General features: G+C 38.7%; 2 protein-coding genes and 1 pseudogene across 2 annotated transcripts; all 3 read left to right on the top strand.

Moving 5' to 3' along the window:
* The first annotated feature begins 11589 nt into the window (after positions 1-11589).
* LOC102394330 (olfactory receptor 5D13-like) lies at positions 11590-12546 on the top strand. The gene has a single exon (XM_006072808.3). It carries the CDS (start codon positions 11590-11592, stop codon positions 12544-12546), a length of 957 nt encoding a protein of 318 aa, XP_006072870.3.
* A 2180-nt stretch (positions 12547-14726) lies between these two features.
* On the top strand, positions 14727-19137 carry LOC102394637 (olfactory receptor 5D13-like). Its single transcript, XM_006072809.4, has 3 exons — positions 14727-15354; positions 18371-18401; positions 19126-19137. Exons 1-3 carry the CDS (start codon positions 14729-14731, stop codon positions 19135-19137), a joined length of 669 nt encoding a protein of 222 aa, XP_006072871.3. The 5' UTR covers positions 14727-14728.
* Positions 19138-19711: 574 nt separating this feature from the next.
* LOC102394961 lies at positions 19712-23327 on the top strand (annotated as a pseudogene).
* Positions 23328-23460: the final 133 nt, after the last annotated feature.

Genomic DNA, 23460 nt, shown 5'->3' with positions numbered 1-23460 from the left:
TGTATGATCTTTTTAATGTGTTGTTGGATTCTGATTGCTAGAATTTTGTTATGGATTTTTGCATCTATGTTCATCAGTGATATTGGCCTGTAGTTTTCTTTTTTTGTGGCATCTTTGTCAGGTTTTGGTATTAGAGTGATGGTGGCCTCATAGAATGAGTTTGGAAGTTTGCCTTCCTCTGCAATTTTCTGGAAGAGTTTGAGCAGGATAGGTGTTAGCTCTTCTCTACATTTTTGGTAGAATTCAGCTGTGAAGCCGTCTGGACCAGGGCTTTTGTTTGCTGGAAGATTTTTGATTACAGTTTCAATTTCCGTGCTTGTGATGGGTCTGTTAAGATTTTCTATTTCTTCCTGGTCCAGTTTTGTAAAGTTGTATTTTTCTATGAATTTGTCCATTTCTTCCACAATGTCCACTTTATTGGCATATAATTGCTGATAGTAGTCTCTTATGATCCTTTGTATTTCTGTGTTGTCTGTTGTAATCTCTCCATTTTCATTTCTAATTTTATTGATTTGGTTTCTCCCCCTTTGTTTCTTGATGAGTCTGGCTAATGGTTTGTCAATTTTATTTATCCTTTCAAAGAACCAGCTTTTGGCTTTGTTGAATTTTTTAATGGTCTCTTTTGTTTCATTTGCATTTATTTCTGCCCTAATTTTAAGATTTCTTTCCTTCTACTAACCCTGGAGTTCTTAATTTCTTCCTTTTCTAGTTGCTTTAGGTGTAGAGTTAGGTTATTTATTTGACTTTTTTCTTGTTTCTTGAGGTATGCCTGTATTGCTATGAACTTTTCCCTTAGCACTGCTTTTACAGTGTCCCACACGTTTTGGGTGGTTGTGTTTTCATTTTCATTCATTTCTATGCATATTTTTATTTCTTTTTTGATTTCTTCTGTGATTTGTTGGTTATTCAGAAGTGTGTTCAGCCTCCATATGTTGGAATTTTTAATAGCTTTTCTCCTGTAATTGAGATCTAATCTTACTTCATTATGGTCAGAAAAGATGCTTGGAATGATTTCAATTTTTTTGAATTTACCAAGGCTAGATTTATGGCGCAGGATGTGATCTATCCTGGAGAAGGTTCCGTGTGCACTTGAAAAAAAGGTGAAATTCATTGTTTTGGGGTGAAATGTCGTATAAATATCAATTAGGCCTAACTGGTCTATTGTATCACTTAAAGTTTGTGTTTCCTTGTTAATTTTCTGTTTAGCTGATCTATCCATAGGTGTGAGTGGCGTATTAAAGTCTCCCACTATTATTGTGTTATTGTTAATTTCTCCTTTCATACTTGTTAGCATTTGTCTTACATATTGCGGTGCTCCTATGTTGGGTGCATATATAATTGCTATATCTTCTTCTTGGATTGATCCTTTGATCATTATGTAGCGTCCTTCTTTGTCTCTTTTCACAGACTTTGTTTTAAAGTCTATTTTACCTGATATGAGTATTGTTACTCCTGCTTTCTTTTCGTCTCTATTTGCATGGAAAATCTTTTTCCAACCCTTCACTTTCAGTCTGTATGTGTCCCTTGTTTTGAGGTGGGTTTCTTGAAGACAACATATATAGGGGTCTTATTTTATATCCATTCAGCCAGTCTTTGTCTTTTGGTTGGGGCATTCAACCTATTTATGTTTAAGGTAATTATTGATAAGTATGATCCCATTGCATTTACTTTATTATTTTGAGTTCGAGTTTATGCACCCTTTTTGTGTTTCCTGTCTAGAGAATCACCTTTAGCATTTGTTGGAAAGCTGGTTTGGTGGTGCTGAATTCTCTCAGCTTTTGCTTGTCTGTAAAGCTTTTGATTTCTCCTTCATATTTGAATGAGATCCTTGCTGGGTACAGTAATCTTGGCTGTAGATTATTTTCTTTCATCACTTTAAGTATGTCTTGCCATTCCCTCTTGGCCTGTGGAGTTTCTATTGAAGGATCAGTTGTTATCCTTATGGGAATCCCCTTGCATGTTATTTGTTGTTTTTCCCTTGCTGCTTTTAATATTTGTTCTTTGTGTTTGACCTTTGTTACTTTGATTAATATGTGTCTTGGGGTGTTTCACCTTGGGTTTATCCTGTTTGGGACTCCTTGGGTTTCTTGGACTTGGGTGATTATTTCCTTCCCCATTTTAGGGAAGTTTTCAACTATTATCTCCTCAAGTATTTTGTCATGATCTTTCTTTTTGTCTTCTTCTTCTGGGACTCCTATGATTCAAATGTTGGAGCATTTAATATTGTTCTGGAGGTTTCTGAGATTGTCCTCATTTCTTTTTTCCTCTATGATTCATTTATTTCTACCATTCTATCTTCTACTTCATAATCCTATCTTCTGCCTCCGTTATTCCACTATTTCTTGCCTCCAGAGTGTTTTTGATCTCATATATTGCATTATTCATTATATATTGACTCTTATTTATTTCTTCTAGGTCCTTGTTAAACTTTTCTTGCATCTTCTCAATCCTTGTCTCCAGGCTATTTATCTGTGATTCCATTTTGATTTCAAGACACAGTCCTGGCCGTGTCTTAGGCTTTTCGCATGGTAGCTATCCTACAGTCTGGTTTGCTAGCCCAAGTTAGTTCTCTCAGATTGCCCTCGGGTCATTCAGGCCCTGTCCTTACTCTAAGCGATGCAGCCCACGCCTCCCTGCCCAGCCGCCGCTTGCTAGTGGCGGATGCAGGCATCTGCGCTGCTTCTCTGCTGGGGGAGTTACCATTGGTCTCGTAGTCTGTGGGTTTTAATTATTTATTTATTTTTCCTCCCTGTTATGTTTCCCTCTGTGCTTCCAAGGCTCACCACAGACTTGGCAGTGTGAGTGTTTCCTGCTGTTTGGAAACTTCTCTCTTTTTTAAAACTCCCTTCCAGGGACGGAGCTCGATCCCTACCTCTTTTGTCTCTATTTTTTTGTCTTTTATATTTTTTCCTACCTTTTTTCAAAGACAATGGCCTGCTTTTCTGGGTGCCTGACTGCAGCCATGAAATTAAAAGACGCTTACTCCTTGGAAGAAAAGTTATGACCAACCTAGATAGTATACTGAAAAGCAGAGACATTACTTTGCCAACAAAGGTTCTAGTCAAGGCTATGGTTTTTCCAGTGGTCATATATGGATGTGAGAGTTGGACTGTGAAGAAGGCTGAGCACTGAAGAATTGATGCTTTTGAACTGTGGTGTTGGAGAAGACTCTTGAGAGTCCCTTGGACTGCAAGGAGATCCAACCAGTCCATTCTGAAGGAGATCAGTCCTGGGTGTTCTTTGGAAGGAATGATGCTAAGGCTGAAACTCTAGTACTTTGGCCACCTCATGTGAGGAGTTGACTCCTTGGAAAAGACTCTGATGCTGGGAGGGATTGGGGGCAGGAGGAGAAGGGGACGACAGAGGATGAGATGGCTAGATGGCATCACGTACTCGATGGATGTGAATCTAGTGAACTCCGGGAGTTGGTAATGGACAGGGAGGTCTGGCGTGCTGCAATTCATGGGGTCGCAAAGAGTTGGACACAACTGAACGACTGAAGTGAACTGAACTGAACTGATATCCTCTGCCAGCATTCAGAAGTTGTTTTGAGGAATTTACTCAGCGTTTATATGTTCTTTTGATGAATGTGTGGGGGAGAAAGTGGTCTCCCCGTCCTATTCCCCCGCCATCCTAGGACCGCCTCTATATTTGTCTCTTAAAACAAAAATGGTAAGAGAGTCTTCTTATTCAATTCAGTGAATATTATGTAGAAGTGAAAAATAGGGTGTGATAGGGAGATGCAAAAGGACAGTATTCATATCAAAAACACCTATAAATTAATTGCTATTCAGTTCAGTTCAGTCCCTCAGTTGTGTTCGACGTTGTGACCTGATGGACTGCAGCACGCCAGGCCTCCCTGTCCATCACCAACTCCTCGAGCCTACTCAAACTCATGTCCATCGCATCAGTGATGCCATCCAACCATCCCATCCTCTGTCGTCCCCTTCTCCTCCCATCCTCAATCTCTCCCAGGATCAGGGTCTATTCCAATGAATCAGCTCGTCGCATCAGGTGGCCCAAGTATTGGAGTTTCAGCTTCAACACCAGTCCTTCCAAGGAGTATTCAGAACTGGTTTCCTTTAGGATGGACTGGTTGGGTCTCCTTGCACTCCAAGGGACTCACAAGAGACTTCTCCAGCTCCACAGTTCAAAAGCATCAATTCTTCAGCGCTCAGCTTTCTTTATAGTCCAACTCTCACATCTATACATGACTACTGGAAAAACTATAGCCTTTACTAAACGGAACTTTGTCTAGGTTGGTCATAACTTTCCTTCAAAGGAGTAAGCGTCTTTTAATCATGGTGGCAATCAACATCTGCAGTGATTTTGGAGCACAGAAAAATAAAGTCTGACACTGTTTTCACTGTTTCCCCATCTATTTTCCATGAAGTGATGGGACCGGATGCCATGATATTAGTTTTCTGAATGTTGAGCTTTAAGCCAACTTTTTATTTCTTCTTTCAATTTCATCAAGAGGCTCTTTAGTTCTTCTTTACTTTCTGGCATAAGGGTAGTGTCATCTGCATATCTGAGGTTATTGACATTTCTCCTGGCAACCTTGACTCCGGCTTGTGCTTCTTCCAGTCCAGCATTTCTCATGATGTACTTTGCATATAAGCCAAAAAAGCAGGGTGACAGTATACAGCCTTGACGTCAACCTTTTCCTATTTGGAACCAGTCTGTTATTCCATGTCCAGTTCTAACTGTTGCTTTCTGACCTGCATACAGATTTCTCAAAAGGCAGGTCAGGTGTACTGGTATTCCCATCTCTTCCAGAATTTTCCACAGTTCATTGTGATCCACAGAGTCAAAGGCTTTGGCATAATCAATAAAGCAGAAATAGATGTTGTACCATTACTTCTGTGGTGCTGGAGAAGACTCTTGAGAGTCCCTTGGACTGCAAGGAGATCCAACCAGTCCATCCTAAGGGAGATCAGTCCTGTGTATTCATTGGATGGACTGATGTTGAAGATGAAATTCCAATACTTTGGCCACCTGATGCGAAGAGCTGACTCATTGGAAAAGACCCTGATACTGGGAAAGATTGAGGGCATGAGGAGAAGGGAATAACAGAGGATGAGATGGTTGGATGGCATCACTGACTCAATGGACATGGGTTTGGGTGGACTCTTGGAGTTGTTGAAGGACAGGGAAGCCTGGAGTGCTGCAGTTCATGTGGTCGCAAAGAGTTGGACACAACTGAGCAACTGAACTTAATTGAACTGATGATGACTAAATTTTAAATTTTATTTGGATTCCATCCGGTTTGGGTTTTTTTCCCCACTAATACAGTCTTTTCTTTCTGAGATGTAGTCCGGGGTACCATATTGGATTAGTATTCACATCTCCTCAGCATTCTCTGGTCTGAAACAGTGTTTCACTCTTTTCTTGTGTTTTTTTTTTTTTTTTTTTTTTTTTTTTTTTTTTCCTTGACCTTGATAATTCTAAGGAATATTGGTGAGGTACCCTGAGGAATATTCTGGATATGGGTTTACTTAATGATTCTTTCACATTAAACTGGGATTGTAGATTTTTGGTATAGTTTTATCACAGAGGTGAAGCTTTTCTCATGACATCATCAGATCAGATCAGATCAGTCACTCAGTCGTGTCCGACTCTTTGCGATCCCATGAATCGCAGCATGCCAGGCCTCCCTGTCCATCACCAACTCCCGGAGTTCACTCAGACTCACAGTGCATCGAGTCAGTGATGCCATCCAGCCATCTCTTGCTCTGTCGTCCCCTTCTCCTCCTGCGCCCAATCCCTCCCAGCATCAGAGTCTTTTCCAATGAGTCAACTCTTCGCATGAGGTGGCCAAAGTACTGGAGTTTCAGCAAAGAAATTCCAGGGCTGATCTCCTTCAGAATGGACTGGTTGGATCTCCTTGCAGTCCAAGGGACTCTCTAGAGTCTTCTCCAACACCACACTTCAAAAGCATGAATTCTTCGGCACTCAGTCTTCTTCACAGTCCAACTCTCACATCCATACATGACCACAGGAAAAACCATAGCCTTGACTAGATGAACCTTTGTTGGCAAAGTAATGTCTCTGCTTTTGAATATGCTATCTAGGTTGGTCATAACTTTCCTTCCAAGGAGTAAGCGTCTTTTAATTTCATGGCTGCAGTCACCATCTGTAGTGATTTTGGAGCCCAGAAAAATAAAGTCTGACAGTGTTTCCACTGTTTCCCCATCTATTTCCCATGAAGTGGTGGGACTGGATGCCATGATCTTCGTTTTCTGAACATTGTGCTTTAAGCCAACTTTTTCACTCTCCACTTTCACTTTCATTAAGAGGCTTTTGAGTTCCTCTTCACTTTTGCCAAAAGGGTGGTGTCATCTGCATATCTGAGATTATTGATATTTCTCCCGGCAATCTTGATTCCAGTTTGTGTTTCTTCCAGTCCAGCGTTTCTCATGATGTACTCTTCATATAAGTTAAAGAAACAGGGTGGCAATATACAGCCTTGAGGAACTCCTTTTCCTATTTGGCACCAGTCTGTTGTTCCACAGCCTTGTCTAACTCAATAAAACTAAGCCATGCCTGTGGGGCAACCCAAGAAGGGCGGGTCATGGTGGAGAGATTTGACAGAATGTGGTCCACTGGAAAAGGGAATGGCAAGTCACTTCAGTACTCTTGCCTTGAGAACCCCATGAACAGTATGAAAAGGCAAAATGATAAGATACTGAAAGAGAAACTCCCCAGGTCAGTAGGTGCCCAATATGCTACTGGAGATCAGTGGAGAAATAACTCCAGAAAGAATGAAGGGATGGAGCCAAAGCAAAAACAATACCCAGCTGTCGATGTGACTGGTGATAGCAGCAAGGTCTGATGCTGTAAAGAGCAATATTGCATAGGAACCTGGAATGTCAGGTCCATGAATCAAGGCAAATTGGAAGTGGTCAAACAAGAGATGGCAAGAGTGAATGTCGACATTCTAGGAATCAGCGAACTGAAATGGACTGGAATGGGTGAATTTAATTCAGATGACCATTATATCTACTACTGTGGGCAGGAATCCCTCAGAAGAAATGGAGTGGCCATCATGGTCAACAAAAGAGTCTGAAATGCAGTACTTGGATGCAATCTCAAAAATGACAGAATGATCTCTGTTCATTTCCAAGGCAAACCATTCAATATCACAGTAATCCAAGTCTATGCCCCAACCAGTAACGCTGAAGAAGCTGAAGTTGAACAGTTCTATGAAGACCTACAAGACCTTTAAAACTAACACCCAAAAAAGATGTCCTTTTCATTATAGGGGATAGGAATGCAAAAGTAGGAAGTCAAGAAACACCTGAAGTAACAGGCAAATTTGGCCTTGGAATACAGAATGAAGCAGGGCAAAGACTAATAGCGTTTTGCAAAGAAAATGCACTGGTCATCACAAACACCCTCTTTCAACAAAACAAGAGAAGACTCGACACATGGACATCACCAGATGGTCAACACCAAAATCAGATTGATTATATTCTTTGCAGCCAAAGATGGAGAAGCTCTATACAGTCAGCAAAACAAGACCAGGAGCTGACTGTGGCTCAGACCATGAACTCCTTATTGCCAAATTCAGACTGAAATTGAAGAAAGTAGGGAAAACTACTAAACCATTCAGGTATGACCTAAACCAAATCCCTTATGATTATACACTGGAAGTGAGAAATAGATTTAAGGGCCTAGATCTAATAGATAGAGTGCCTGATGAACTATGAAATGAGGTTCCTGACGTTGTACAGGAGACAGGGATCAAGACCATCCCCATAGAAAAGAAATGCAAAAAAGCAAAATGGCTGTCTGCAGAGGCTTTACAAATAGCTGTGAAAAGAAGAGAAGCGAAAAGCAAAGGAGAAAAGGAAAGATATAAACATCTGAATGCAGAGTCCCAAAGAATAGCAAGAAGAGATAAGAAAGCCTTCTTCAGGATCAATGCAAAGAAATAGAGGAAAACAGCAGAATGGGAAAGACTAGGGATCTCTTCAAGAAAATCAGAGATACCGAAGGAACATTTCCTGCAAAGATGAGCTCCATAAAGGACAGGAATGGTATGGACCTAACAGAAGCAGAAGATATTAAGAAAAGATGGCAAGAATACACAGAAGAACCGTACAAAAAAGATCTTCATGACCCAGATAATCACGATGGCATAATCACTGACCTAGAGCCAGACATCCTGGAATGTGAAGTCAAGTGGGCCTTAGAAAGAATCACTACGTACAAAGCTAGTGGAGGTGATGGAATTCCAGTTGAGCTATTCCAAATCCTGAAAGATAATGCTGTGAAAGTGCTGCACTCAGTATACCAGCAAATTTGGAAAACTCAGGAGTGGCCACAGGACTGGAAAAGGTCAGTTTTCACTCCAATCCCAAAGAAAGGCAATGCCAAAGAATGCTCAAACTACCATACAATTGCACTCATCTCACATGCTAGTAAAGTAATGCTCAAAATTCTCCAAGCCAGGCTTCAGCAATATGTGAACTGTGAACTTCCTGATGTTCAAGCTGGTTTTAGAGAAGGCAGAGGAACCAGAGATCAAATTGCCAACATCTGCTGGATCATAGAAAAAGCAAGAGAGTTCCAGAAAAGCATCTATTTCTCCTTTATTGCCTATGCCAAAGCCTTTGACTGTGTGAAAAATTCTGAAGGAGATGGGAATACCAGACCACCTGATCTGCCTCTTGAGAAATTTGTATGCAGGTCAGGAAGCAACAGTTAGAACTGGACATGATATCATAGCAAGGGTGAATGATATACACATTACATCACTGGAGAAGACCACGTTTTTCTTTTATGTAAGGCAGAGCTGGCCAAGTTTCTCTACTCTAAACTTTGGATTTCAAATGCAGTTAATAATAATTATTTCTACTTTTTTTCCATATTTCAAAGTCTACATTTCATGTTTATTCAATGAATACCCATTATTTCAAAAGTCAGTGTCCAAAAAGTAATTAATGGGATAAATATGGTGGAGTAATTATCTTTAATGATTTAGAAGAAAATGCATCCACTAAAATGACACAAGAGACAGTGTTTCACCTAATTAAATGGTTTGAGGTCCACTGAGTAATGCTCCAATTATAATTCTGTGTACTTCATATACTCATGGTCATGGGGGGAAATATGAGACCCAGGGTTTGGCAGAATTTAGACTGTGAATTCAGCTTTTAAATTTTTACTTTTTGATATCTCTAATGCCCCTAAAAATAAAATGCCATTTTCCTGGCATGCTCATTGAAATATACTACCATTTTTGCCAAGCCTAAATTCTTTTAATATCTTAAAGAATGTTTGAATGCTGAGAAGAAATATACCTGAGATTCATTAATCCTAAAAAGAAAGTCTCAGTAAATTAATCAAGAACATCTGGTTTCAGGTCAGTTCATGTTTCTTTATGTATCTTTCAAATTAAGTGGAAAAGATGGAGCTCCAGCTCATATAGATTACTCCACAAACTATAGATGATCGCTTTCTGTGATCAGAAACATTTTAATCAGCACTAATATGACATGAAGTGGTTTTGACAATTAAGATTTGCATTACTGAAACTTGGAGCAATGAGCAATAGGGAAATTGCAAAAATACATAGAATTATGTAATTCCATAAACTTAGTTCTAATTTGAGTACCACCCTACCATTAATCCACTGATTTTCTCCAAACTCATTTGAAATTGGTAAGGTTGAACATGAAATCCAATTTTCAGTCTCTTTTGTTATTGATGTGAGTATTCCATCAGTAAACTAAAACAGTGGTTCCAGTCTTCCTGATATACCAGGGTGTGGTAATATTTTCAAATGTTGAAGGAAAGCCATTTATTAAAATAGTCTGAATAATAATGGATATTTACAATGCATCTGCCCAGTCCCTCTTGCTATTGGAAAAAATATTCTGATGACATATTATTTATGTCTAGGGTTGTTTGTAGTGGATATCAAGTAGGCCTTCATGGAGCTGAGTTTGTAGCCTGACACTTGATCTGGACAAAACTAAGATGAAGCAGATCATCCATCTAGTTTTACTGAAATTTTATGTCTGTATCTCGGGGCCATTCTTATTAAGGCATGGCAGGTCTTGCTTCCCCAACTTCTCCAAGTTTGCTTCATCATAACGAGGTTTACTCATTGGTAGAGAATATTTGTAATTTTCACTGTATCTTGAATGCATTTTGTATATAATTATTGTTGGTAAATACAGTAATTAATTATATATAATTTATAAATATAAATTATATCCTTTTGTTTCTCATAACATTATATATACTTTATATTATATATATATATTTATATATTTATATATTGGTGGCTGAGACAGTAAAGAATCTGTCTGCAGTAGACCTGGGTTTGATCTCTGAGTTGGGAAGATCCCCTGGAGAAGGGAATGGCAATCCACTCCAGGATTCTTACCTGGAGAATTACGTGGACAGAGAAAGCCAGTGGGCTACAGTCTATGGTTTTTCAGTCAGACACAAGAAAGTAACTAACACTCACTTATAATTTTATATATATATCAAAAAGGTTTCGCTGCTAAGTCATACTGGAGTGGGTTGCCATCTCCTCCAGGGGATCTTCCCGACCTAGGGACTGAACTCAGGTCTCCTGCATTGCAGATGGTCTCCTGCATTGCAGGTGGATTATTTACTGACTCAGGCATCAGGGAGGCCCACAGCAAAACTGGGGTGGGTTGCCATTTCCTTCTCCAGGGAATCTTCCCCACCCAGGAATCGAACCTGTTTCTCCTACATTAAAAGTGGATTCTTTACCATTAATCCACTGTGGAAGCCTTAAACATTAAAATAAATTATCTAAAATCACATATACAAAAAATTAATATAAGTTAATTAGATTCAATTAATGAACGAATCAATGTTAAGCAAAATGTCAATATAAAAACCCAAAAATTATCCCAGGAGGCTGTATAACCTTAATGGAGGTTTTGATGGAAGGTACAAGATTATTTCTAAATAAGACTCTATAATTAATTTAAGCACAAGATGGAAGGCATAAACTAGTTAGAACTTAAGATTTATGCCAATTCACAAATTGTATGGGTGCTTAATTCTTTAATATGACTAGAATATAAAAGAAGTCATACTAAGATTTATATGGCACCTTTTCATATCAGGTGATCTCCTTGATCCTTCGTGTAACTGTTACAACCATAACACAGTACTCTGCTTCCTTTTGGCATCTCAAAATTTTGTGATTTACACTTTCTCTTGTGTTCCAAATTTATATTTTAGTTGTATTTATATTAAAAATACTAAGGGCTAAATTTTAAACAATAGGATGAATAGTCTGTATTTTAGTGGTTCTCATAATTTATCGTGCATCAGAAATCACGTGGAGGGCTGGATAAATCATAAATTGTGGGCTCCATTCCAGAGTTTTTGATTCAGGACGTTGGAGACAGGGCTTGAGAATTTTCATCCCTAACATATTGTTAGGTGTCCCTGCGGCTGGTGGTTTGAGGACCATACCTGGAGAATATATACCAACTCCGCAGACACATATGAAGCTTCTGCCTTCTCTGTTTCTCTTTTCTATTCATTTGTATTTTTCAGGAAAAATGTTTGGTCCTTTGTTCAACAGGAATCATGCTGCGATCAGAAGGAAACCAGAGTATCATACCCACATTTATTCTCCTGGGTTTTTCAGAATATCCAGAACTCCAGGTCCCACTTTTCCTTGTTTTCTTGTCTATTTACACAATCACTGTGGTGGGGAATTTAGGCATGATCATAATCATCAAGGTCAATTCAAAACTCCACACGATCATGTACTTTTTCCTTAGTCACTTGTCCTTTGTCGATTTCTGTTTTTCTACTGTAGTTACACCCAAACTGTTGGAGAGTTTGATTCTGGAGGACAGAACCATCTCTTTCTCTGGTTGCATTGCACAGTTTTGTTTTGCTTGCCTGTTTGGTGTAGCAGAAACGTTCATGTTAGCAGCAATGGCCTATGACCGCTTTGTGGCAGTCTGCAACCCCTTGCTCTATACCACTGCGATGTCTCCGAAGCGTTGTGCTCTCTTGGTGGCTGGCTCTTACTCATGGGGTGTAGTGTGCTCCGTGACACTCACATATTTTCTTCTTGCATTATCCTATTGCAAGTCTAGCACCATAAATAATTTTATCTGTGACCACTCTGTAATTGTTTCTGTCTCCTGCTCAGATCCCTATATCACTCAGATGTTATGTTCTATTATTGTCATATTCAATGAGGCAAGCAGCCTGGTGATTATTCTGATGTCCTATATATTCATTTTTATCACTGTTATGGGGATGCCTTCTGCAAGTGGGCGCTGGAAAACCTTCTCCACCTGTGCTTCCCACCTGACGGCCATCAGCATCTTCCATGGAACCGTCCTTTTCCTTTTCTGCATTCCTAACCCCAAAACTTCTTGGCTCACAGTCAAAGTGACTTCTGTGTTTTACACAGTAATGATTCCTATGCTGAACCCCTTGATCTACAGCTTGAGGAATAAAGAAGTAAAAAATACACTCACAAGATTAGTTTTCACAAAACCGCTTTGTCACTATGCATATTTTTAAATTCATTATTTTATTTCTGAAAAAATAAATGATATCCTATGGTACAGATTGTTCAGTTCTTGTGGTGCAATTGATGATTCAAATCTTTTGATAAATGTGCTTTAGGTTAATATATCTAAATACTAAGTATAGCTAGTCATCAATGACATTCTTATTAAAATAAAAACTTAAACCGCAAGGAGAAACTACTGTACTCCATTTAGAATAGCTAAAATGAATAAGAGTTTCAAATAGTGGTGAAAATGTGGAGCAAATTAAGTGCTTATGCATTTCAGATAAGAGTGCAGTGTTAAAGAACTTTGAAAATAGTTTAGCAGTATCTTATGAAGTTACAGGAGCACTTCCCAGGCTATTATGCTACAGAAACTGTGATAGCAGTTTAAGCCTCAAAGTTGGTGGCAATTTGTTGTGCAGCATGGAAAACTAATAACCAACAAGGCTGCTAGCTCTGGGTGACTAGGGTGTAGATACTGGCTCCAAAGCTAGTCCAGGGTACAGAGGTGTCAGCAATGGGGGGAAGATGTATTGTGGAACTCAAGCCTATCTCAGTGAGAGAATAACCATGCAGACTTGTGGGATTTTGGATCAAGACCATACTATGTACAATAATTCTATGCCTGGTGGGAAACAGCCTCTGGTGTTATGCCTTCCTGGTAGAGTCTGGCAAGTGTTAGTCAGGAGCCTATGGAAAACATTTTTTGCTGCTGTTTATTTGCTAAATTGTGTTCAAATCTTTTGTGTATCTATGGACTGCAGCCCCCCAGGCTTCTCTGTCCAGAAGACTTCCCAGGCAAGAATACTGAGTGGGTGGCCATTTTCTTTACTAAGAGTTATTCCTGACTCCAAGCAGCGATAGAACCTACACCTCCTGCTCTTCAGGTGATTTTTTTTTTTTTTTTTTACCACTGAGCCACCAGGCAAGATCTTTGGGTCTATTTGTATGATATTTCAGTATAGTAGAACCATTGGATTGATTGACACTCAGAGGTTTTAGAGATTTAAACGTGTTTCCAAAAAGCATTTTCCATTTTTAAGAGACTATATTATTTAACTGTATTAATATAAGCTTGAAAGTATGGATTGCTTATATGTAGAAGAAAACACAATTTAGTTTCAGTAAAGAACATCACTGTTTCTGAAGACAATAATATTTGTTTAAGTTAAACAATAAAATCAGAGACCAAATTATATTGCTTATTCATCTCAAAACACATGCACTTCATACACAGAATGGGAAAGAAAAATCACACAGTAAATATATATAATAGCAGTTAATATCTCTGAACATTTTATCTTATTTATCTTTCGTTTTGGGTTTTACTGTAGTCACCAAGTTTTTTTATTCAGTTCATGTATTTTTTAATAATTATTTAAAAAAAATTATGAAATGGGCTATTTGAGGTGCCATCTCCAGTGATTCAGAAGGAACTACCTTCTTGCAAATTGCCACATGAAAAAAGCATTCAAGCTAACCTATTGATGTGTGATATAAAAACAAATAGCTCAAGAAATACTCTAGGGTCTAAACAAACTGCAAACATTGGAAAACTTGAAGATAGAGCTTTATTTTCTTCAATGTCCATTTATGCTTTCCAAAATGTGAAAATTCTTGTGGTGACTCATGACCTCTGCCTTTTCGATGATCTTCAGTTTGAACATAATGATAAAAGTACTACAGCCTCTAAATACATTACTCCTCCTGCTTTTTAAAACAAATTTGAGTGCTATGTTTTCATTTATTGTTCTGTTACTCCCACTAAACAGCACAGACCTTCAGAATGGTGGAACTGTGAAAAACATTTTTTCTACAACACTATAGAAAATATTTCTCTCTAACTCTAAACTAAATTCAATTTCTGTCACTCATGATCAACTTCAAACCTAACTCATCACTAGCAGGCTGTGTTAATTCAAACAACTGTCTTAACTCATATATGCTTCCATTTCCCTTTGTAAAATATGAGATTGCATGTTTTGACATTCAAAATCTTTTTTTTTTTTCCAAGTCTTATTTAGTGGTCAAAACTAAGGGACCAATATTGTAACACAATGTCTGCTGCGTGATAAATGAGATATCCATGCAATGTCATCATTATCATTGTTATCATTTTACGATCATTGTCCCAGATTTTCTCCAATAACAATTATGTGGTTTGCTGAAGGAAATCAGAGTGCCGGAGCCATGGTCACCCTCTTGGGCTTCTCAGAATATCCTGACCTCCAGGTTCCCTTGTTCCTGGTTTTCCTCACCGTCTATGCAGTCAGCGTGGTGGGGAACCTGGGCATGATCACCATCATCAGGATCAGTCCCAAACTCCACACTCCCATGTACTTTCTTCTCAGTCACTTGTCCTTTGTTGATTTCTGCTATTCCACCACAGTTACAGCCAAACTCTTGGAGAATTTGGTTGTGGAAGACAGAACCATCTCGTTCACGGGATGCATCATGCAATTCTCCTTGGCTTGTATGTTTGCAGTGGCAGAGACATTCATGTTGGCAGTGATGGCCTATGACCAATTTGTGGCCGTTTGTAAGCCTCTACTCTACACAGCAGTCATGTCCCCAAAGCTCTGTGCATCGTTAGTGGCCTGTCCCTACACGTGGGAGACACTCACCTGTTCTCTCCTGGAATTATCCTTCTGTGGGTCTAACATCATAAATAATTTTCTCTGTGAGCACTCTGTCATTGTCTCCGTCTCCTGCTCTGATCCCTTCATCAGCCAAGTGCTCTCTTTTGCCATTGCAGTATTCAGTAAGGTGAGCAGCCTGGCAATTAACCTCACTACTTATATTTCCATATTTGGCACTAAGGACATTATTTTCTTGGCTGTTACATACAGAGTTAGGAGAAAATCAAGTTATTTTACTTTATGTAGGATTTTTTTCTATTTTCTGTTTCTATACGAGACATAATATTGCTGCTAAGTGGCTTCAGTCATGTCCGACACTGCGTGACCCCATAGATGGAAGCCCACCAGGCTCCTCCGTCCCTGGGATTCTCCAGGCAAGAACACTGGAGTGGGTTGCCATTTCCTTCTCCAGTGAATGAAAGTGAAAAGTGAAAGGGAAGTCGCTCAGTGGTGTCCGACTCTTAGCGATCCCATGGACTACAGTCTGCAGGCCCCTCCCTCCATGGGATTTTCCAGGCAAGAGTACTGGAGTGGTGTGCCATTGCCTTTTCTGAGACATAATATTAGCTAGAGGTATTTTTGTTGATGATCTTTATCAGGTTGAAGGAATTTTCTTATATATCTTATTTACTGCTATGCAGGTAATCATTTTATTTTTTCTTTCCATCTGAGGCTTTGTTTATTTTCCTATCATATATTGTGATATTGTATTTTCTAATATTTCATTCAATATTTATATGATGAAGTACATCAGTTTTCTTGATCTATGTTTTCTGTTTGTTTGTTTGTTTACAACATCTTTGTCTGGTGTTGGTGTTGATGGTTGTTGACTAGTTACTAAGTCATATCTGACTCTTTTGCAACCCCATGGACAGTAGCCTACCAAGCTCCTCTATCCATGGGATTCTCCAGGCAAGAATACTGGAGTGGATTGCCATTTCATTTCCAGGGGATCTTCCTGATACAGGGATAGAACATGTGTCCTCTGCCTGCAGATAGATTCTTTACCTCTGAACCACCAGAGAAACCCATGAAACACCAGAGATGGACAAAAACTCAGAAAATGATCTGAAATATTGGTGGTGGCCCCTCCTCACTGTCAGAGATACCCACACGCTTTCTTTCCTGGCGTGCCTCTCTGCCTTGCTGCCATCTTAACTAAACAGTTTCTTTGTGTGCTCTCCCACTTGTTTTGCTATGTCTCTAAAAATAAACTTCATACCTTCATTTACAATTTTTGCCTCCTTGAGAAATGCAGTTTTTACTCAGGGACTATATATATATATATATATATATATATATATATACATACTTATGCCTGCCAGTAACCTGCATCTCAGCTATCAGTTTTAAACTATGGAGTTCACATATTCTGAACTAATTAATCATTTTCAGGTTTTGCACATTGCTGATTGAGTTGTCTTTGCCTCTTCAACCATATCCTGAGCTCCTGAAGGTCAGGAAGCAGGCCAAAGAATTCTATCATTGTGCTTGCACAACGCTGGGTTCTAGATATTTGTAGCTGAAAATCAAATCCAGAAATCTTTGGTTTCTATCATAGAGGTTTCTTAGAACCTCTGTCAGAAGCACCTGGGAAATCAGTTGAACTCACGGATATTTGGCAGAGAAACTCAGGAATGTTCATTTTAAACAAACCTCTTGGAATATTCTTATGTACATGGATGTTTGGGAATTAGAGAGCTGTCATATACAAATTGGCAACCCACTCCAGTGTTCTTGTCTGGAAAATCCCATGGACGGAGGATCCTGGTGGGCTGCAGTCCATGGGGTCGCTAAGAGTCGGACATGACTGAACAACTTCACTTTCACTTTTCACTCTCATGCATTGGAGAAGGACATGGCAACCCAATCCAGTGTTCTTGCCTGGAGAATCCCAGAAACAGGGGAGCCTGTTGGGCTGCCGTCTATGGGGTCGCACAGAGTCGGACACGACTGAAGCGACTCAGCAGCAGCAGCAGCATGTACAAATAAACACAATCCTAAGTACATGTTTCACACAAGATATAGGCAAGATAGTAATAGCATCAAGTTAAAATTACATTTCCAGTCTTATTTCCTCCTCTAGCCCCTCCTCCCCTTCCTGTCTGAATCATCCTTCTGGACCAAAATTCTAATCAGGTCCTTCCTTCAACTGACACCTCCCAGTTGTGAGACTATAAAATCCATGATCATAAACTTATCCTTTAAGAATCTTTATGGCCCAGTTGCAATCAAATGACATAACTTTTTAAGAGCACAAACTCTGGGGCCAGACTGACTGAATTCAAATCCTAATGCCTCCAGTTTGAATATGAGCTATATTAATGGGATGAAGAAATAGAGTTGCATATACCTCTTATTGCTCTGTTTATTCAAATATCCATGCACGTGTTTTTGTGCTATTTATTACTTAAATGCTTGACAGAATTTACAATTTAACAGTATTGGAATGAGGTTCTCCTTGTAGGAAGATTTTTAACTTAAAATTCAGTTTCATAAGAAGATAGAAGCTATTCATAATTTGTATTTCACCTTTGGTAAGTTTATTTGTATGGTTCAAATGATTTTTCTACATCAACTAGGTAGTTAAATTTTTTGGAGGAAAATTATACATAATACTCCCTGATTATTTTTCTATATTGACAGCATATGTAATGAAGTCCCTTTATTTTCTTGAGTAGTGTTGCATTATGATCTGTTATTTGTAATCAATTTATCTAACAGATGATTGATTTTATGTATTATTTTAAACATCAGAATTTTAGTTTTCCTCAATCTCTTATTTCTAATTCACTGTCCATTTTGTATTTTGTTGATCACCATTCTCATCTTTCCTCCTATTTAGTGTGAGATTAAAAACTATGTTTGCTTTTTTATCTTCTTAAGATGGAATCACAGATCATCAAATTTCTCTCTTAAGTAAAATATTCAAGCAAGTAGGTGCTATTTTAAATAGAATGAAGTATTAATAGAGAGAGTACAAAAATGTTGACCTCATGAGTGACAAGTAAAACTCTAAACTAGTCCTTAAGATTCCCCACCATTTGGTGTACATATATCTTCAACTAGCCATTCAATTACACATTAATCTGGGAGCTGCTGGCAAATAATTTTAAATTATATCTAGTTTTAAATCAGTTGATCATAAGAAAAGAAGACTATCTTGATTGGTGAGTCTCATATAATCTGATGATTTGTTAAAAATGCCTGCTGCTGCTGCTGCTGCTAAGTCGCTTCAGTCGTGTCCGACTCTGTGGGATTCCATAGAAGGCATCCCCCCGGGCTCCGCCATCCCTGGGATTCTCCGGGCAAGAACACTGGAGTGGGTTGCCATTTCCTTCTCCAATGCATGAAAGTGAAAAGTGAACGAGAAGTCGCTCAGTCATTCTTGAATCCCTCTTTAAAGTGATCTATGAATTATAAGAGGGTGTTGAAAGAGAGATTTGAAGTGTGAGAGTGACTTGAGCAGAGAAAACAAAGTGGATGCCTAGGAGTGGATTCTAGGAACCTTGAATAACCCCAAAACAGATGTCAAGGAAACAATACCCTATTCCTACAACTCCAAGGAACTGATTTATTCCAAAAACATGAATGAGCTTGGAAGAGAACCAATTTCTAGATGAAAAACTTGATGACACTTTGATTTCAGCCTTGCGATAACTTGAATACAGGGACCAGGTGTATTGTGCCTAACTTCGGGCATACAAAATTGTGAATTAATAAATGAGTGTTTTTCAAGCCACTGAATCTGCACCAGTTTATTATGATGAAATAGACCATTAATATACCACATAACTGATAGGTTTTATCAACTGCATTATCAAAAAATGTATATTCAACAAGTTTTAATAAAACAGGGAAACACTGGGAAACAATAATAACACCAAATGGCATAATATCATATTTCTATTCAGTGTGATATTGAATGTGTTTTTTACAAAAATGTAGGTGTCCAAATAAGAAAACTTAGAGGAAAGACTGAAATAAACATAACACAGAAACAACACTATGCTTGGTCTTTTGAACTGTAATTGTGATTTTCTTTCTGAATTTTGGAATTCACATCTTCCATGATACATATAAATATAAACAGGCTGGTTGCTAGTGTTATTTTTCTAAGATGAGAAGATAAACATGCTCAGGCTTCCTATATGATTTAATGATTTAAAATAAATTATACTCTAAATGAGGAGTATGGGATTTTCTTTAAATTGTCTTGTTTGTAGCTCATGGAAAACACCCCAATCAGGATTGTCTGGGGTGTGAATCCCCAAAGTCACTCAGGTAGACGTAAATATACAGCATGATCCCTAAGTTTAGTCACAAGTGTGGCTCACCCTCGGGAGTGCCTCTATTTTTTAATGAGAACAAAATGTAATTTTCTTGATGACTTTACTGAAATATACTTTGGAAGAGGTTACAATACTCTTATTACAAGCTACAACAATTTTCATTAAATGTAAGTATTTTTGTTAAACACTTTTCAAGATTCTTATTTAAAGAAGTCTTCAGTAAATCAATCTATAAAGACTACATGGCTTCTGGTGAGTTGTTTAAATTAAGTGATTTACTTTAATTCTGATGTGGGAAACTCTGAAATTAACAATGTTTTTGGCAGAGAAAAACCTATGCAACCTTAGTAGCAATGAAATGGTATTCATTTAATTCATTGCAGGGGAAGAATATAAGATATTGAACTTATTTCTTATATCTTTAAGATTCATGGGATGCATTTAGTTTTGAACTTTGCTTATATAGCTGAATGATGTCCTTGGTGGACATTCAGGTAGTAGTATTTGTTTTCAATTAAAAATAAAAAAAATTAGGGAAATATTAAAAAAGAAATCTATAAACCTGTAGAGAAATATGCCAGACTTTGCATTAAATTTTTTGAGTTTAAAATCATACAGGTAAAAGCAAGTTGGAACAGTACAGCAAACTTGAGTTCTGAATTAAACCCCAAAGTAGTCTGAAATATGTTGCCTGGCATTTGGTATTAAAAGGTAATAATGCTTTTATATACCAAAAAGTGTGTATTTTGTGCACAAAAATCAAAATTGCTGCAGTGAGTAAAACAAAAGAAGTAGTAATCTGGCAGTCTAGATAATGCAGTGATACTGTGCATGCTAAGTCACTTCAGTCCTTTTTGACTCTTTATAAACAAACTTATGGATTGTAGCCTGCCAGGCTCCTCTGTCCATGGACTTCTCCAAGCAAGAATACCAGAGCGGGTTGCCATACACTCCTCCAGGGGATTTTCCCACCCAAGGGATAGAACCCGTGTCTCTTATGTCTGCTGCATTAGTACTTTAGTTCTTTTAGAGATCACAGAAATCCAGACAGAAGAGTTCAGATTATAGGTAATTTGTATGGAGATGATTTTGAATATGGGTAAGCATTTGAGCATGATTTTAAACTAAGATTGAATGAAGATTAGTCCTGAAGGATGGCTGTAAATAGGCTAAACAAAGATAGCTGATGAATAGAGGTGTGATATGTAGCAAAAAAGATGGGAGTGTATTTTGAAGAATATGTTCATTTTGCCCTGATTACATTTTTCATAGCCTTAACCTTGGATGGAAAGGAAATCATAGAGATATAGACAAGGACAGGGAAAAATGGACAAAACAAAGCTTATGCCTTGATGGCTTGAGACATTAATGGGAATGTGCAGCTAAGAAGGAAACATTAGAAAAGAATTAAGTAAGAAAAAGATTTCTTCTGTGTATGCATTTTTTCTACTTCTTACTCACTATTTGCCCCATTTCAGACTTTGTAAAATTATAGGTGGTGCTACATTGTAGAATATTTTGAGGTTATATATATCAAATTCAAAGTAAACATGAAAAATAGCATTAGAAATACAAGAAAAGAAGCTAAATTTGGTGGGGGCCATTTATTACATGTGAAATTAAAGTCTTAAATGCTTTAGAAAATACTTAAAGTCTGACTTCCCTGATAGCTCAGCTGGTAAAGAATCTGCCTGCAATGCATGGGACCCCAGTTTGATTCCTGGGTCAGGAAGATCTGCTGGAGAAGGGATAGGCTACCAACTCCAGTATTTCTGGTCTTCCCTTGTGACTCAGCTGGTAAAGAATCTACCTGTAATGTGGGAGATTTGGGTTCAATCCCTGGGTTGGGAAGATCCCCTGGAGAAGGGAATGGCTATCCACTCCAGTATTCTAAACTAAATTTGGTGGAGGGCAACTATTACATCTGAAATTAAAGTCTTAAACATTTTAGAAAATAATTCACTAATTTATGTTATATTTAATACATAATTGTGTAGTAAAACCAAATTCTTATAATAGAATTATATTCTAAAGGTAAGGTTTCCAAGAGTTTAAGTTGTCAGAGACATAAAAATAAGTGAGGTTAAATTTGAAGGCACTTTGACTTGATTAAAGAGTCTAGATTGTTAACAAGACATCATTCATATTCTCTAGGAGATACAATATGGGACCTTTTACCAAGGGTTGGCCAGTTGGTGAAATCATTAGGGAAGTTAGACCTGAGGCTTCTCTGATGAGGTGGGTGCTGAATCTCTCAGTTGTGTGACTTGCGACTCCATGGACTGTAGCCCGCCAGGCTCCTCTATCTATCAGATTTCACCAGCAAGGATACTGGAGAGGGTTGCCAGTTCTTTCCCCTGGAGATATTCCTGACCCAGGGATTGAACTCATGTCCCTTGCATCTCCTGCTCTATCAGGAGGATTCTTCACAACCGCACTACCTAGGAAGGCTCTCTCTGATTGGAGAGCACTAAGGAAAAGTGAGAGAATAACAGAAGACATCCTGAGCAGTTAGAATGGCCTGAGCAAACATAAGAATTTGCAAGTGCAATCAACAAGTTCAATTAAATGAAGATAAAGAAAGGAATTATCCATGTGGAGAGAAGGGACGTAGAGCTGAGAAGGTTGAGAAAATTCAAACAAGGACATTTTCTGAGTCACTGTGACACTCAGTTCTTCCCAGTCCATCCTCTCCTTGCCCCTCCATCAGAAGCTGACTTGCACTCTCCACACCTGTAGACACACAGTATATTTGGGCTCCAACTGTGTATTATTTGCATTCATGGGAAATCCCAGACTTCACCACTGCAGACCAGTCCCCTGTCTAGGCTTGTAAAAAAATACCCTCTATTTCTGTCATGTCTGGTTGTTTAGGGTGAACTCTCTGGTTTTCTCTGGCAGGAACCATAGTGATGGATGAGAGAAATCAGAGTGCTGGAATAACTTTCGTCCTCTCAGGTTTCTCAGAATACCCGCAGCTCCAGGTGCCCCTCTTCTTGGTATTCTTGGCTGTCTATACTGTCTCTGTGTTGGGGAACCTGGGTATGATTGTGATCATCAGAATCAATCCCAAACTTCACACCCCCATGTACTTCTTTCTCAGACATCTCTCCATTCTTGATTTTTGTTACTCTTCTATAACCACACCCAAACTCTTAGAGATCTTGGTTGTGGACACAAGGACTATCTCCTACGTGGGTTGCATGATGCAATTCTTCCTTGGTTGCACACTTGTGATTACGGAGATGTTCATGTTAGCAGTGATGGCCTATGACCGGTTTGTGGCTGTTTTGTAACCCCCTGCTCTACACAGTTGCTATGTCTCCTAAGCTCTGCAGCCTCCTGGTCGCTGGAACCTACACATGGGGTGGAATGTGTTCCTTGACAATCACACGTTCTCTTTTGGAGCTGTCCTTCTGCGGTTCTAACGTCATACATCACTTTGGCTGTGAGTTTTCTGCCATTGTCTCTGCCTCTTGCTCTGACTCTTACTTCAGTCAGATGACATGTTTTATCATTTTTACTTTCAATGAGGTGTGTAGCCTCCTGATTATACTTGCCTCTTATATTTTCATAATTGTCAGAATCATCAAGTTGCCTTCAGCTGGTGGACTCCAAAAAGCCTTCTCTACCTGTGCCTCCCATCTGACCACCATCATCATTTTCTATGGGATGATCCTTCTTCTCTACTGTGTACCCAACTCCAGAAGCTCACGGCTCTTCATCAAAGTAGCCACTGTGCTTTACACAGTAGTGATCCCCATGCTAAACCCCCTTATCTACAGCCTCAGAAATAATGATGTGAAGGAGGCCATCAGAAAATTAGTCAACACCAAAATATTTTCTCACCCAATGTAATTTTGAGTGAGAAGAGAGATAGAGGAAAGCACTTTCTTAAATGTGCTTTATACAGTGTGTTGATGGTTATTACATTTTCCTTCAAATGTGTGCTTATCTGCTGCTTAGTGTCCTACTCTTTGTGACCCCTTCT

Source organism: Bubalus bubalis, chromosome 16 (genome assembly GCF_019923935.1).
Source record: "Bubalus bubalis isolate 160015118507 breed Murrah chromosome 16, NDDB_SH_1, whole genome shotgun sequence".
Lineage (NCBI taxonomy): Eukaryota > Metazoa > Chordata > Mammalia > Artiodactyla > Bovidae > Bubalus > Bubalus bubalis.
The sequence above is the reverse complement of the archived record's forward strand: the minus strand, read 5'-3'. Positions and strand labels throughout refer to the sequence as shown.

What these genes read in the sequence shown, in the direction of transcription:
- LOC102394330 (XM_006072808.3), top strand. Translation starts at nt 11,590, where the DNA reads ATGCTGCGATCAGAAGGAAACCAGAGTATCATACCCACATTTATTCTC.
- LOC102394637 (XM_006072809.4), top strand. Translation starts at nt 14,729, where the DNA reads ATGGTCACCCTCTTGGGCTTCTCAGAATATCCTGACCTCCAGGTTCCC. An exon ending in TATATTTCCATATTTGGCAC is followed by an intron (nt 15,355 to 18,370) that starts TAAGGACATTAT and finishes ATAATCTGATGA; the next exon opens with TTTGTTAAAAATGCCTGCTG.